The sequence below is a fragment of the Ascaphus truei genome, chromosome 3 (assembly GCF_040206685.1).
Source record: "Ascaphus truei isolate aAscTru1 chromosome 3, aAscTru1.hap1, whole genome shotgun sequence".
Classification (NCBI taxonomy): Eukaryota; Metazoa; Chordata; class Amphibia; order Anura; family Ascaphidae; genus Ascaphus; species Ascaphus truei.
In genome coordinates this window covers 371,826,811-371,839,332 of record NC_134485.1, presented here as the reverse complement: position 1 = coordinate 371,839,332, position 12,522 = coordinate 371,826,811, and the positions used below count along the sequence as shown (strand labels likewise).

At 41.3% G+C, this 12,522-nt stretch overlaps 1 protein-coding gene across 3 annotated transcripts in view; it reads right to left on the bottom strand.

Annotated features, from left to right (window-relative positions):
- Positions 1-1,628: 1,628 nt before the first annotated feature.
- Positions 1,629-12,522, bottom strand: part of LNX2 (ligand of numb-protein X 2) — a 117,433-nt gene continuing 106,539 nt past the window's right edge. For 2 of the 3 annotated variants that reach the window (XM_075592199.1, XM_075592198.1), the window contains 4 exons: positions 9,631-9,808; positions 8,405-8,633; positions 6,657-6,815; positions 1,629-5,180 (listed from right to left, as the gene is read on the bottom strand). In XM_075592199.1, coding sequence (XP_075448314.1) covers positions 5,045-5,180; positions 6,657-6,815; positions 8,405-8,633; positions 9,631-9,808 — 702 coding nt within the window. In that variant the 3' untranslated portion in view covers positions 1,629-5,044. Of the gene's footprint in view, positions 5,181-5,288; positions 5,510-6,656; positions 6,816-8,404; positions 8,634-9,630; positions 9,809-12,522 lie in introns of those variants that run through there. The other variant, XM_075592200.1, reaches the window with a different exon arrangement.

The following is a 12,522-nucleotide window of genomic DNA, read 5'->3' as shown; positions in this document are numbered from 1 at the left end:
CTCTATAGTCTCCCTGCTTGCGCACAGCTTCGGTACAGGTAGGGAGCCAGTATTGCTGTTCAGGACGTGCTGACAGGCGCATGCGTGAGCTGCTGTTTGCCTATTGAGCGAAATGTACTTACTCGCGAGTGTACTTAAAGTGAGTGTCCTTAAAGCGGGGTATGCCTGTAAATGTGTAAAAAGCCTGATTGTGTGACTAACATAATGGCTGCTTCAGTCAATGTAAGGCCGCGATTTTAGTGCTGGCGACGGCGACCGATGATGTCACCCGTCGCCACTGACGAAAGTTCTAATTTGATTTTTAGCGACAAGGCCAGTGATGTCACTAAAAGGGGCGGCCCGCGCAATTTGATTGGTTTAGAGAGTCACATGTTGCGACTGTCTCTAGAAAATCCCATTTACCCGGCTTCAACATTTTTGGTCGCGACGTCGCTCTGTCACGCTTACGACGGAGTCCATGTATTTGTTTCGGAGCGACGTTGCAAGGCACTATAAGCGCAGCCTAACTCCGCAGGTAACAATCTATTGTTAGGCCTCGGCCATGTTAACCGCTTGCTGGCGGAAGCGTGCTGAGGCGTGCTCCCGCTCAGCACTGAGCCCCTACAGCCGCAATTAGAAGGAAGCGCAGGTCTTAGGGGAATTTAAAATTCCCCCGCTTGCCGGAGCGACAGGCCAGTCACGTGAGCGGTTCGCCCAATGAGGGCGAACCAGCTCCGTGACGTCACTGGCCCGCCCCCGGCTCACCCCCTGACGGCCCGCTGACGGCACGTGCGGTAAGCAACCTCAAGGCCAGGGAAAGCACCCGCTTTCCCTGAGCCTCAGCGCGCCTCAGCGAGCAAGCAGGGAGCATGGACTCAGCCTTAGGCTGCGTCCATAGAAGGACAAGCAGCGCTGAGGCGTGCGGACGCTCCGCGCTGAGTCCCTGCATCCTCAATGAGGATGCCTTGAGAGGGGGCTCACGCGAGCGTCCGCAGGCGTGCTCAGGCTTTGGAGTTTTCAGCCGAGCGCCAAGCTGTTTTCAGCGCGCTGTCGGCTGAAAACATCCAATCAGCCTTAAGCAGCGTCAACGTCACGGCACCGTGACATTGACGTCAGTGCGTCGCGGGCGATTGGCCCAGCGACGTCACTGCCCCGCCTCCAACCACCTCCCCCCGGCTCCCTTCGCGCACGCTGGCTCGCCTGCAAGTCCGTGGAATCGCGCTGACTGAAGCAGGCGAGCCTCAGCGTTGGCGCGCATCCGCTCTCCTCACCCCTCTATGGCCCGGGCCTTACAGTTTACAGCTCAAACTGCTGGGTACATTGGCAACAAATGATCACAAACAGGAAAGTGTTGCAAAGATCTTCCACTGCTTGGGAGGTGGGATAAAACCTGCTATAGAAATCAAAGAATGCTTTAAAACTCATTAAGAATGGCACTAAGCGTTGAATAATAATAATTAAAAAAATGCAGCAAGTGTTCTCTAATACAGGGGAGCGCAATCTTTTTCACCTGCTCCCCCCTGCCAGCTGTCCTCCTCTCCGTATGCCCCCTCCCTCCTCCTTACCTTGGTTCCCGGCGTCATGATGTCACGTTGTCATAGCAACGTGACGTCACATGACCCCGCTGCGTCTTTTGACGCATCTCCAGATGCCGGCTGAACCACGGTAAGTAAGGTTTACAGAGGCTTTTGCCGCTTCCCCGGCACTTGATTTAAGTGCCTTCAGGAAGCGTGTGGGGCCTCTGTAAACCCCGCGCCCCCCGCAGTTAATCCGGGGGGGCGTGCCCCCCAGTTTGCACACCACTGATCTAATACCACAGAATGTATTATTTATTTATTTGAAAAAAAGATAAAAGATTTCACATGTTTTGCTGCTTTAAATGAGTTTAAATAGACAGTAAAGGTTAGTTACACGGAAGGGATAGCTGTCCAGCTATTTATTATGTATGAAAAGATTACAAAAAATGACCACCCTTAACAATGGGAATTTTACATAGAAACAAATTAAAACTAGATGAAGGCCGTTTGGCTTACGGTAGGCCTACTGTTACTATCTACTCAGGCACCTCACTTTAGTTTCCCTTTGTATTTAAAAGCAGCATTTTTTAAAAATACATTTTGACCTGGGAGTATATTCAAATCATCAATTACTCATACAACACATTACACATCTATTTTCTCACAATTTGCATATTATGTGCGCGTTTACCTGAAGCAAAACAGATGCAATACCTGGTACACAACAGCACCAGATGTTATCACATTAAAATGTGCTGTTGCTTAGTGGCCTGGTTTCTGCCCTAGTATTGCCGCAGGGTGAAAGTGATATGTTGCTCTTTCACATGTGAATGGGGCAGTTGCACTTCGAAGCAGTGACAAATAAAGCTTTTTACCATCTGTGTCACTGGGGTCCACGTGCTTATATCTGGGCTATGGTGTAAACCAGTGATTTTCCACTTTCCTTTGGTTAAGTAACCCTATACTGTAACTATATTGTGAAATTCTGAGGAACCCCAACCCCCTCTAATTGCGCGTCTGAGATCAGATGCATTGTAAGGAGCCCCAACCCTCTCTAATAGCGCGTCTGAGAACAGATGCATTGTAAGGAACCCCAACCCTCTCTAATAGCGCGTCTGAGATCAGATGCATTGTAAGGAGCCCCAACCCTCTCTAATAGCGCGTCTGAGATCAGATGCATTGTAAGGAGCCCCAACCCTCTCTAATAGCGCGTCTGAGATCAGATGCATTGCAAATTCTTCTGTATTTGGTACAATTTTCAAATTACCTGAAACTTGCAGGGAACCCTTTAGGGATGCTCAGGGAACCCAATGGTTCTTAGGAACCCCTGATAAAAACACAGACATATAGACAGCTGTATAAAGGAACTCCATCTTTTACTCTTTTTGCGTCCTTCCCTCCTTTGCCCTTCATCCCTTTATTGTATATTAACCCTGCTTATTTCCTCACGTGAGCTTAGGCTCATCATCGGAGACGAAGAGAAATAGTACATTCAAGCCGCAGTGCAGCTGTACAACCCTGTGTGCCCTGCTTGCTTCCTGTTTATTTGCACCCATCTTGCATGGCAGTGTGTCCAGCGAGAGAAATATCGCTCTGTAAGTTTACATGGAATATTATAACATCTCCGTGGTGTTATTGCCCAAGAAAGGCAAACATTGCCTAATGAAATAGGCTCTTCTATAAAGAGATCAACTTTCAAATTGACTCTCACTTTAATTGGTTCAGGCCACAGGTGGGCAACTCCAGTAACGTGCCACCAACAGGTCAGGTTTTCAGGATATCCCTGCTTCAGCACATGTGGCTCAGTCAAAGACCGAGCCACCTCTTCTGAAGCAGGGATATCCTGACCTGTTGGTGGCACTTGGACTGGAGTTGAACACTCCTGGTGTAGGCAGTGGAAAGAGCTGTTACAGAAACAATGGAATAGGTAAATGCAAGATGTGTTCCTTGGTTGGGTGCTACTGTGGGTTACAACTCATTATTTCTAAACTATACAATTCTCTGTGTAAGTAGTATGTAAATCAAGCACCATTGCTATACAATATTCACTCCATTCTGGGAAGCTTGTGTGAAGGCATATCATATAACATATACAATATCTGCTTTTCACATGCTACAATTAATACCAAGCTATGCATTTACTAAAACAAAGTCATGCTAAACAAAATAAATAGAGGCTTATAACAATGTGTATTTCTGAATTAAGGCCAGATGTACAATTCAAAGGTTTTTTTGTATCGACCATTTTAAAGTTTATTTCATGTAAGCTTTTCTGTTAAAACTCTTAATGTACATCATTCGTTTGGTTTCCTTCATCACAGCAAACAAATGTTCATGCTTAAGTAAACAATCTACACCTAAAAGTTTAAAAGAGATTAAATATGAAGCGTTCACTTTCAATACCTCAAAATGTCTGTCGTATACGAATTGCAAAGCCAAAGTGTAAATCATACGTTTATCATTCAACATTGTTGGAAAGAACAAAAAGCAATTTGCATTATGCAAGGGAAATATTTTCGTTCGTGCTTTAGAAAAAAAATATATATATATGGAAAAAAGATAGCTGTCCAATTCTGTGACCAGCCAATTAAGTACATATCTGAAATGATTTAAATCGGAAGAATTCACTCCATAAGCTACTATGTTATCCTCTTAGTAACAAAGTTTACAACCATTTCACATAATTTAATAGAAATCTCGCAGTAGAAATATCAAAAGTTCTTCTCACTAAGAAAACATTCATCAGGAAGGTAAACCTGCAAAACACTGTTGACAAATTCCCCTTGTTTGTACAGGCTTCAGTGTGTATTAAATTATTTGTGACAAAACCCAATTATTGCACAGTACAAAACCCATTTGTTAAGCGTTTGGCTTTCACCCCCCTGTATTTTGTGGAATTATCTAAACTAACATTAGCAGATGGTTGACATTATATCTAAGGACATCTGTTATTGGCAATGTTCCTGTGAGGTAAACCAATAACAACACTGTAGCAGCACAATATTCAAATAAATGCAGCCAAGAAGTGTTTCACATTTACATGACAAAGAATGGATTTCTCACTGCAGCAATTAATTTAACACTGTAAAAGATGCAAGGGGCATCTAACGTCTTGTAATGTTGGCACGTACAAACAAGTGAGATATGGCTTTAAACAATCTTAATAGCAAATCCTTTATTCATGTATGGCCTGGCAATGTATTCACAAAGCACTCATTTGCAGTCCCAAAGAGCTTACAGTCTTATTTTGGGACCAGAAGAACAGGGAGACAAAGTGACTTGCTCAAGGTCACACAGAGCAGGCACTGGGCATCATCAAAACATGTTCTCCCACTTCAGAAGTTTCACCAACCAAGTCCCTCGTTCAACGATGGAAATAATGCGCCTACCAGCTCAGTATCAGAACATCCTGTACAATGCAAAATTGCTCATGGTAAGATAATCATTATTTAAATGATTGCTGCAGTGATTTGGCCCAGCTTGTAACCAGCTGTCTCAAAAGCAATACAGAAAAATCAAGGCTTTACTATTCAGATTTACAGAAGGATTTATATGAGGCTTCCCGGCCAGGAGATGACGCTGAGTGTTACTTTGCTCCGCTGCTCCTTAAGCATTGGTACAAGTGCAGAATGGCTCATTCCCACAGTGGATAGTCCATTTACTGCAACAATCATATCACCACACCTAAAAATGAAGACAAGTTATTTATATAAATATTGCAAGTATTTTTTTTTTTTTTAAATCCTATTCAATATTAGACAGGAAGCATTTAAAAAATATGTCCCATATTTACTAAGTGGTGCTTATTCCATAAGACACCTTACAGCCGATTGAAGTGAATGTCAGATGGTATCTTCCATGCGCTGGAAAGTGACTTATGGAGTAGAACAGCTTATAATATCTGGGCCTGTTTGTTTGGCTGCCATGGGGCTGTCGTTTATACTCTCGGCAATGTGCCACGTGCCCCTCACACTTCCTTAGGAAGTAATTTAAAGCGATTTTACTCTGAAATGCTGAAAAACAATTGATCATTAATACTTTCAGGGTTGCATGGGCCTGAAACACTGCAGGCCTCTCAATAGAATAATTAAAGGCGTAGTTACACTTATCTTTCGTTATAGGCATAGTGAAAGCACCTGGTCATGTAAATCCTTCTCTATAAAGGTGTATTATTTGTTTCCTAATGTAATGTGTAATTTAATATGTAATGTAATAGCATTTCAAAGTGAAGCACACACAGCTTGCATAAGGGGATAAAGAAACCTGAAGTAATTCTGAAGGCACTGGCATAACTACTGGGGGGGGGGACCAGGAAAGGTTCAAACGAAACCGGATGCCGTTCAGAGGAGGAAAGGAGACAGAGCTGCTGCAGTCTCTCTTACAGCCGACTGGGTCCTTTGAGAAGATGTGTAAGATAGAGCGCACTGGTGCTGTCCTTTCCTCCTTTGAACCATTTATGGGTCATGTGGGATGCCGCTCCACCACTGCATGTCGGGAGGGTCCACTTAATTCCGTTCCCCGGGAACCCCTTACGGTGTAGTTACGCAACTGTCCAAAGATGTAATGGTCTGGGTTTAATGATCAATTTACAATGCTGCCCACTTTTTAAGGTCCCTGAAAATGTAATTCTCCATTCAAATTCCTTGACAATTTAAGACAACTGAATGATTTCACAGTAACAATGTGTAAAGGCAGAAAGGTATATGTGTCAGCACAGAGGACAGTGTGTTTTGAAGCACTGCACTATTTGCCAGTGCACGGTAGTGTCAAAGATTCTCACATCTGGTCAAGATTATAAAACGCCAGAAAGTTACACCACCTTTAACTTAATAGATTTGTTCATGCACATTACAGTGTAAACGTGTGGCGCTCAATTTAAATAATCTGAATAATGTAACCCCTTCCCTACTTGCTCCGTTTGACGTTCCCCCATAATACAAGCTAATACTGGGGTAAAAATTGAAGCAAAGAGCTTGAAAGAGTCAGATTGTGTAACCTTCATTTTGTTCCAAAACTGCCTTGGCACATAGATCCAAAAATGCCCAATAATAAATACACCAGCACATATGCCTTCTGAGCAGATTGTATGATTGAAAGGCATTCATAGCCAACATTCCTGTGCAAAGAATAGGCATTTTTTCTGCCGCAGATGTAACTTACTTCAGTCGGCCATCGTAATAAGCTGGAGTCCCGAGCACGATCGTCTTAATAAAGAAAGGCTGGTTTGTGTGATTCTCCTCATAACCACCAACAATACTAAAACCCCAACTCCCCAAGCTGCTCCTCCGCAGAATGACATCATGGCAACTATGAAGGCAGCTGAGGAGAGAGGTCATTAGAGAATGCTATTATTACAGGAGAAAGGTGGCAACAAGTGAATTGCTTAAAATGCAGAAAATATCTGCGATGGTTAAATAGTGGATGTGATTCACTAAATAGTGTAAGATGTACTATAAGCGACTATGTGAATAAGTGTGTTACTCAATGATGCTAACCCCTTGCTCTGCAATGCTTCACAAGGCAGTGAATGGGTAACTAAAGTTGTTAAGAGCTATAACCTTGCAAGGGGCAAACAGTCTCATTAAATGCATAAGCACCCAACCCTCCACACCAAGGCCCCCCTCCCCCCCGCAAGACAAAAGACAGGTCTTTGCACGGCCAGAATCTTTTTTGCAATCTACCTGTTTTAATGTAGTCAATTATACTAAAATCTAAGATCACTGAGCTGTAGGCTATGTAAATGTATGCAAATAACAATACAATAAATAAACTGGAATGCTTAACTCTGACATACGCAACTCGTTCAAGAATTAATGCAGGTTATCCATGAATGTTAGCAAACTAAATATGATCATAAACCAGTCACACTACCATAGTGGAAGCTCTAATGATGTGCGCCCCAATGAAAATAACAATGGTCTATTTTTTGTATTAAATATATTGTAATTTGGTGTCAAACGATGTTCTAACATTGGCAGTCAGCGCCATTAAATGTTAAGAGACGGATTCCAAGTGATAAATCCACAGCAGCAAGATAAGCCTTGATGCAATAGATTTACTTTTAATGATGTTTCATTGTTCCGTTAGGTCAGTTATTCCCTATGCCAAGAAAATGTCCTGTCCTGGAAAGTGTTGCACTTCGTTACAAACTGATCGGTTCACATTATTTATTGGAAGCCATGCTCGAGGAAGATCAAGGACATCTTTGATCTAGAGGATCATTACACAATGCTTTAGGAACTCACGCATACAGATGGGTTACTTGTGCTGCATGTAATGATATGTCTTTAATACGTCTTAAAACATCTTCGTGGACATAGACACATTGGAAATTAACAATGATTTCAAATATTAGATACACTGTGGCCATTTGCTCTTAAATGCTATTGTTTACTTATGATATATGTGTAATGGAAATAACAATGGGTTCAATCAGACAAATATAAGTATTTCCATATACACTGTGGACTCTGAGGTTGGGATATTAATGTTGATGTAGCTTCCTTGAGACAAATGATAACAATTAGATTAAGGCAATGGAAATCTTAAAAAGAAAATCTTTAATAACGTTCCAGCATTTTATCCAAGTCATGTAAATAAGAAAAGTCTCATGACCAGGACATCTTCAGTGAATAGGAGAAGACATGACATTCAGGACAAGATCTATTTGCCCTGAGATACGTGCGGGAAACAAGGCATCATTAACAAAGACTTAGGTCATTAAATACTGTAGATCATTGTCCTAGTTCACTTTATTCCTAAGTGGGACTGCACCGTTTCCATAAAGAAAATTTACTTAGCAGCTAATATTTTCAGGAAAATACAAACAGGACATGACCTGATGACCCAACAGTCTATGGTATCTATATACAAGAGAAGTAGTCCTGAAGAAATATATCAACAAATACCTGGGAAGTCCTAGCCACATGACCCACGAAGGAGACCAACTGGCATCGTATTCATTTTCACTGATCGTGCTAATTTCTTCATTCATCTGGGTCTGCTCTTCTATAACCTCCACTTCAAGTGCTTTAAGTGTAACAACGGGGGAGGCAGCACTGGCTTTCAGCATAGCCACTGCTTCACTATGACTTAGATTGGTTAAATCAATACCATTGATACTCAGCAGCACATCCCCTAATAAAATAAGGGAACAAAGAAAGAGGAGTCCGTTTGGAAACCATTTAATTAGCAATAGCAATATTATGCTTTCTGCACCTCTAATTTGAGTCTAATGTCATATTACTATAGCACTGTGTTGGCCATAAAGGCAGCAAAACCATGTACAGTAAAGTTACATACTTAACAGAACTGACAAGAGGTATCAGCCACATTATATTCCCAATATAAAGATGTTTTAGGTTTCTGAATTACTACTCTAAACTTGTTGGCTGGAACTTGTGGCTGTTATTAAGTACTATTATCTTCACAAATAAAAGGCCCCTTAAAAACATCTTCTCACTGTAGTGTGGCTAATGTAAGAGGGATGTTGGGCTTTGAATGACATGGATTTTTAAAGGAAAATAAGAAAGATGGGTAGCTCCAGGGTCTGAGTTACCGGATTTTGATTGCATTACAGTATTTCATGTACCCAGAACATTTACTTAAATGAAGCTGCAGCTCAACCAATTCTGACTTTTAAAATATCCTAACTTCACAACTGCACCCTCCAATCTGCACTTGTTAGGCATAAGACCTTTAAATATACATTTACATCAGTTATTTTTTGGGGGGGGGCGGGGGGCGTTAGAAACAAGAAAAGCACAAAACTCTGTTTATGATCTTTAATGTCTGCTTAACTTAGTACCTATTTAAGGTCAATTAAATGTGTAGCGCCCGTTTAGCTCTTTTGGGAAAGAAGGAAGGAAGAGGTAAGAAAAAAGGAAGGAAGGAAGAGGTAAGAAAGAAGGAAGGAAGGAAGAGGTAAGAAAGAAGGAAGGAAGGAAGGAAGGAAGGAAGGAAGGAAGAGGTAAGAAAGAAGGAAGGAAGAGGTAAGAAAGAAGGAAGGAAGTGGTAAGAAAGAAGGAAGGAAGAGGTAAGAAAGAAGGAAGGAAGAGGAAAGAAGGAAGGAAGCAAAGAAAGAAGCGTATAAGGCACTAAAATATAGTAAATACGAGCAAACACTACATCAAACCTCGTTTAATTCTGCTATCTCTCGCGAGACATCCGTGAGGTTGTACACTTGTAACAAAGATGGGCAGTTCACCACTTTTACTTCCTCTTCCTCCTGCTACTGTCATTCCCAACGATTCATGTGGCTCTTTCTTGACTGTAATATGCTTCTCCTGGCATGTAACACACTGGGCAAGATCCTTCAGCACAAAAAAGGAAAATGATGACCAGGTTAAAAAAATATCAGTTTGTCCAAAAGTGTCTTTTTGTGTTTCTAATTCTGTATCAATGTGTTTTTTTCACAGGACATAATGAACACTCACACACACATGGACACACATGGACACACATGGAGGTCTGTTGTACAACTCACAGGACATAATGAACACACACACACATGGGCTCACATGGAGGTCTGTTGTACAAATCATGTTAGTTCTAGTGGCTTAAAGAGAATTTCCCATCTTATTAGCTCATTAAAAGACTATGCACAGTTGTCCATAAAACTTCAATATACAATTGTTTAGCAAGTGTAGCTACAGGATACCCATTCAATATGCTGTGAAGCGCAGATCAGTTCAAATCAATGGGAATAAACAGGGAAGGAATACATCTTCACACCACATACTGTAGATATTGACTATGGGCCATGGGGAGATGCAAACGAAGCAGGAAATGCATGAGAAAATCTTACTCTTATTCTTAAGTGAATTTTTCAAAGAATCATGGGAAATGTTTAAACCATTTAAAATATTTAATGATGTAGGTTTTCAATTCTTTTATTTTTTTTATTTAAGCATTTTTTAAAGAATTCCCACATGGAGACTCTGGTGTTTTTATTTCTTATTAAAGGAGCAGTCCCACATGCAAGGTCAAATAAAATAATGAAATATCAAGTTTTTTTTTAGCTTCTTCAGAAAGATTCAATTACCCGTAAAGTAATTTGTATTCTGTGAAAAATGAAGGTTTTCTTTTTCTTCAGGTTTGCTGAAATCACACATATCAATCTACTCCTTATGTTTACCTGTTTGATTAATAATCGCTTCATCATTACTTTAAGGGCAAAGGACAAACACAAAAATGTAACCGTACATTTCGGTGTTGAGTAACAGGGTTACCATCAAAAGACATAACATATAGATTGTAAAAACTCTCCAGAGCATGCGTTATTCAGCTGCATCTAACCAGCTAATCATGCCAATGTCCTTAGTCCACTTTCATCCTAGATCAGGGGTGGGCAACTCAAGTCCCAAGTGCCATCAACAAGTCATGTTTTAAGGATATGTAGAGACAAAAGGTACCCGGCACTCTCTGAAATTAGGACTAATGCTAATGGTAGAAAATGTGAAAAAATAAGGAAAGATATTACCACACTCAGGGAACCCGTGTGTCCCCTTCGTGATAAGGTGTAAACGTCTAGGGGTCCACCGTCCGCAGCTCAAACACCCTATAGGGGAGATAACCTTTTCTCCCCGATATGTAAAAGAAATAGAAAAAACAAGGGGAGCGCGAATCAGACACACAACTATGAAATACACATATATGTGTAAGTATAATGGGTTCAGCACAAATTGCTGAAATATATTACTCTATATATGGTGGCCTACAAGAGACAGAAAGTCCCCAAGTCGTGGAAATAAAGTGATCTATTATCAAATCTCACACGGACCAGTGTGAGTAAAAACCCATAGGGGTTTAACTCTGTAGAGGGGTTTCTGCTAAGACGAGAGGCGTACGGTTTTAGCAGAAACCCCTCTACAGAGTTAAACCCCTATGGGTTTTTACTCACACTGGTCCGTGTGAGTATTGATAATAGTTCACTTTATTTCCACGACTTGGGGACTTTCTGTCTCTTGTAGGCTACCATATATAGAGGAATATATTTCAGCAATTTTTGCTGAACCCATTATACTTACATATATATGTGTATTTCATGGCTGTGTGAATATGACGCACCGATATTAGTGGCGCATTTCCCATGAGGCCCGGCCTCAGGGTGGCAACATTTTGGGGTGGCATGAGCGATCGGCACTTGCCAGCTGCTCGTGTGCATGCCCGGTCAGCAAGCGCAGATCGCGCACGCGTGGCCGGCAACGTGACGGCACATAATGTGACGTTGCCATGGTAACGAGACATGCGGGGTCAAATGACGCTGGAAGAGGGTGACAACCAGGTAAATGCATAAAGGCGGCGTATTTAGTAAATCCGCCACTGACCACCATACAAAGAATAAGAAAAGGTGCGCAAAAGTGTAAGAGCAGGGAAAAAACATACAGTACCTACATACTGTATATTGCTGATTTTAGGTGAGAAATAGATTTTTTTTACACAACGCACGTTTTAAAATCATAAAAAAAACACACAAAAAAAACAGTTCTTTACACAATATATAGAGCGCGTTGAATTTAAAGTTGCATTTTTGGCCAACAACAGCTTTGACCTAAATAGATAATCCAAGAGTAGCCAATAACAAATACTATCATAGTTCCCTCTCACATAGAAAAAAATCTTGAAATAAACTATATTGTTATTAGGGATTGCCATGTATCAGGGACACTATGGTAGCCAGGTCTCATTAACAAAAAAAAAATAAAAACTTGGCTCATCCTCACTTTTTTTGGCTCCACCTCCAAAATGAGGGTAGTGAAACCATTAGATTAGAAGCAAAGCTCCATCTGATTCCATCTGGCATGATATTCTATTCCTAGAAGCTGGAATTTCCAAAGGGACTTTCTTCCATTAAAATGTTCAAAGAAAATTAGGACAATGCTCTGGAATTGTCAAGAGGTGCCCTTTAAAAATGCAAGAAAAACAGAACATGGGGTGTGGACATTGCACCTTTACGCACAATAGGTGTTATTTGTCAAAGACTAGTAAGAGTTTGTTTCTACTGTACATGGGTCCCCCAAAGAGA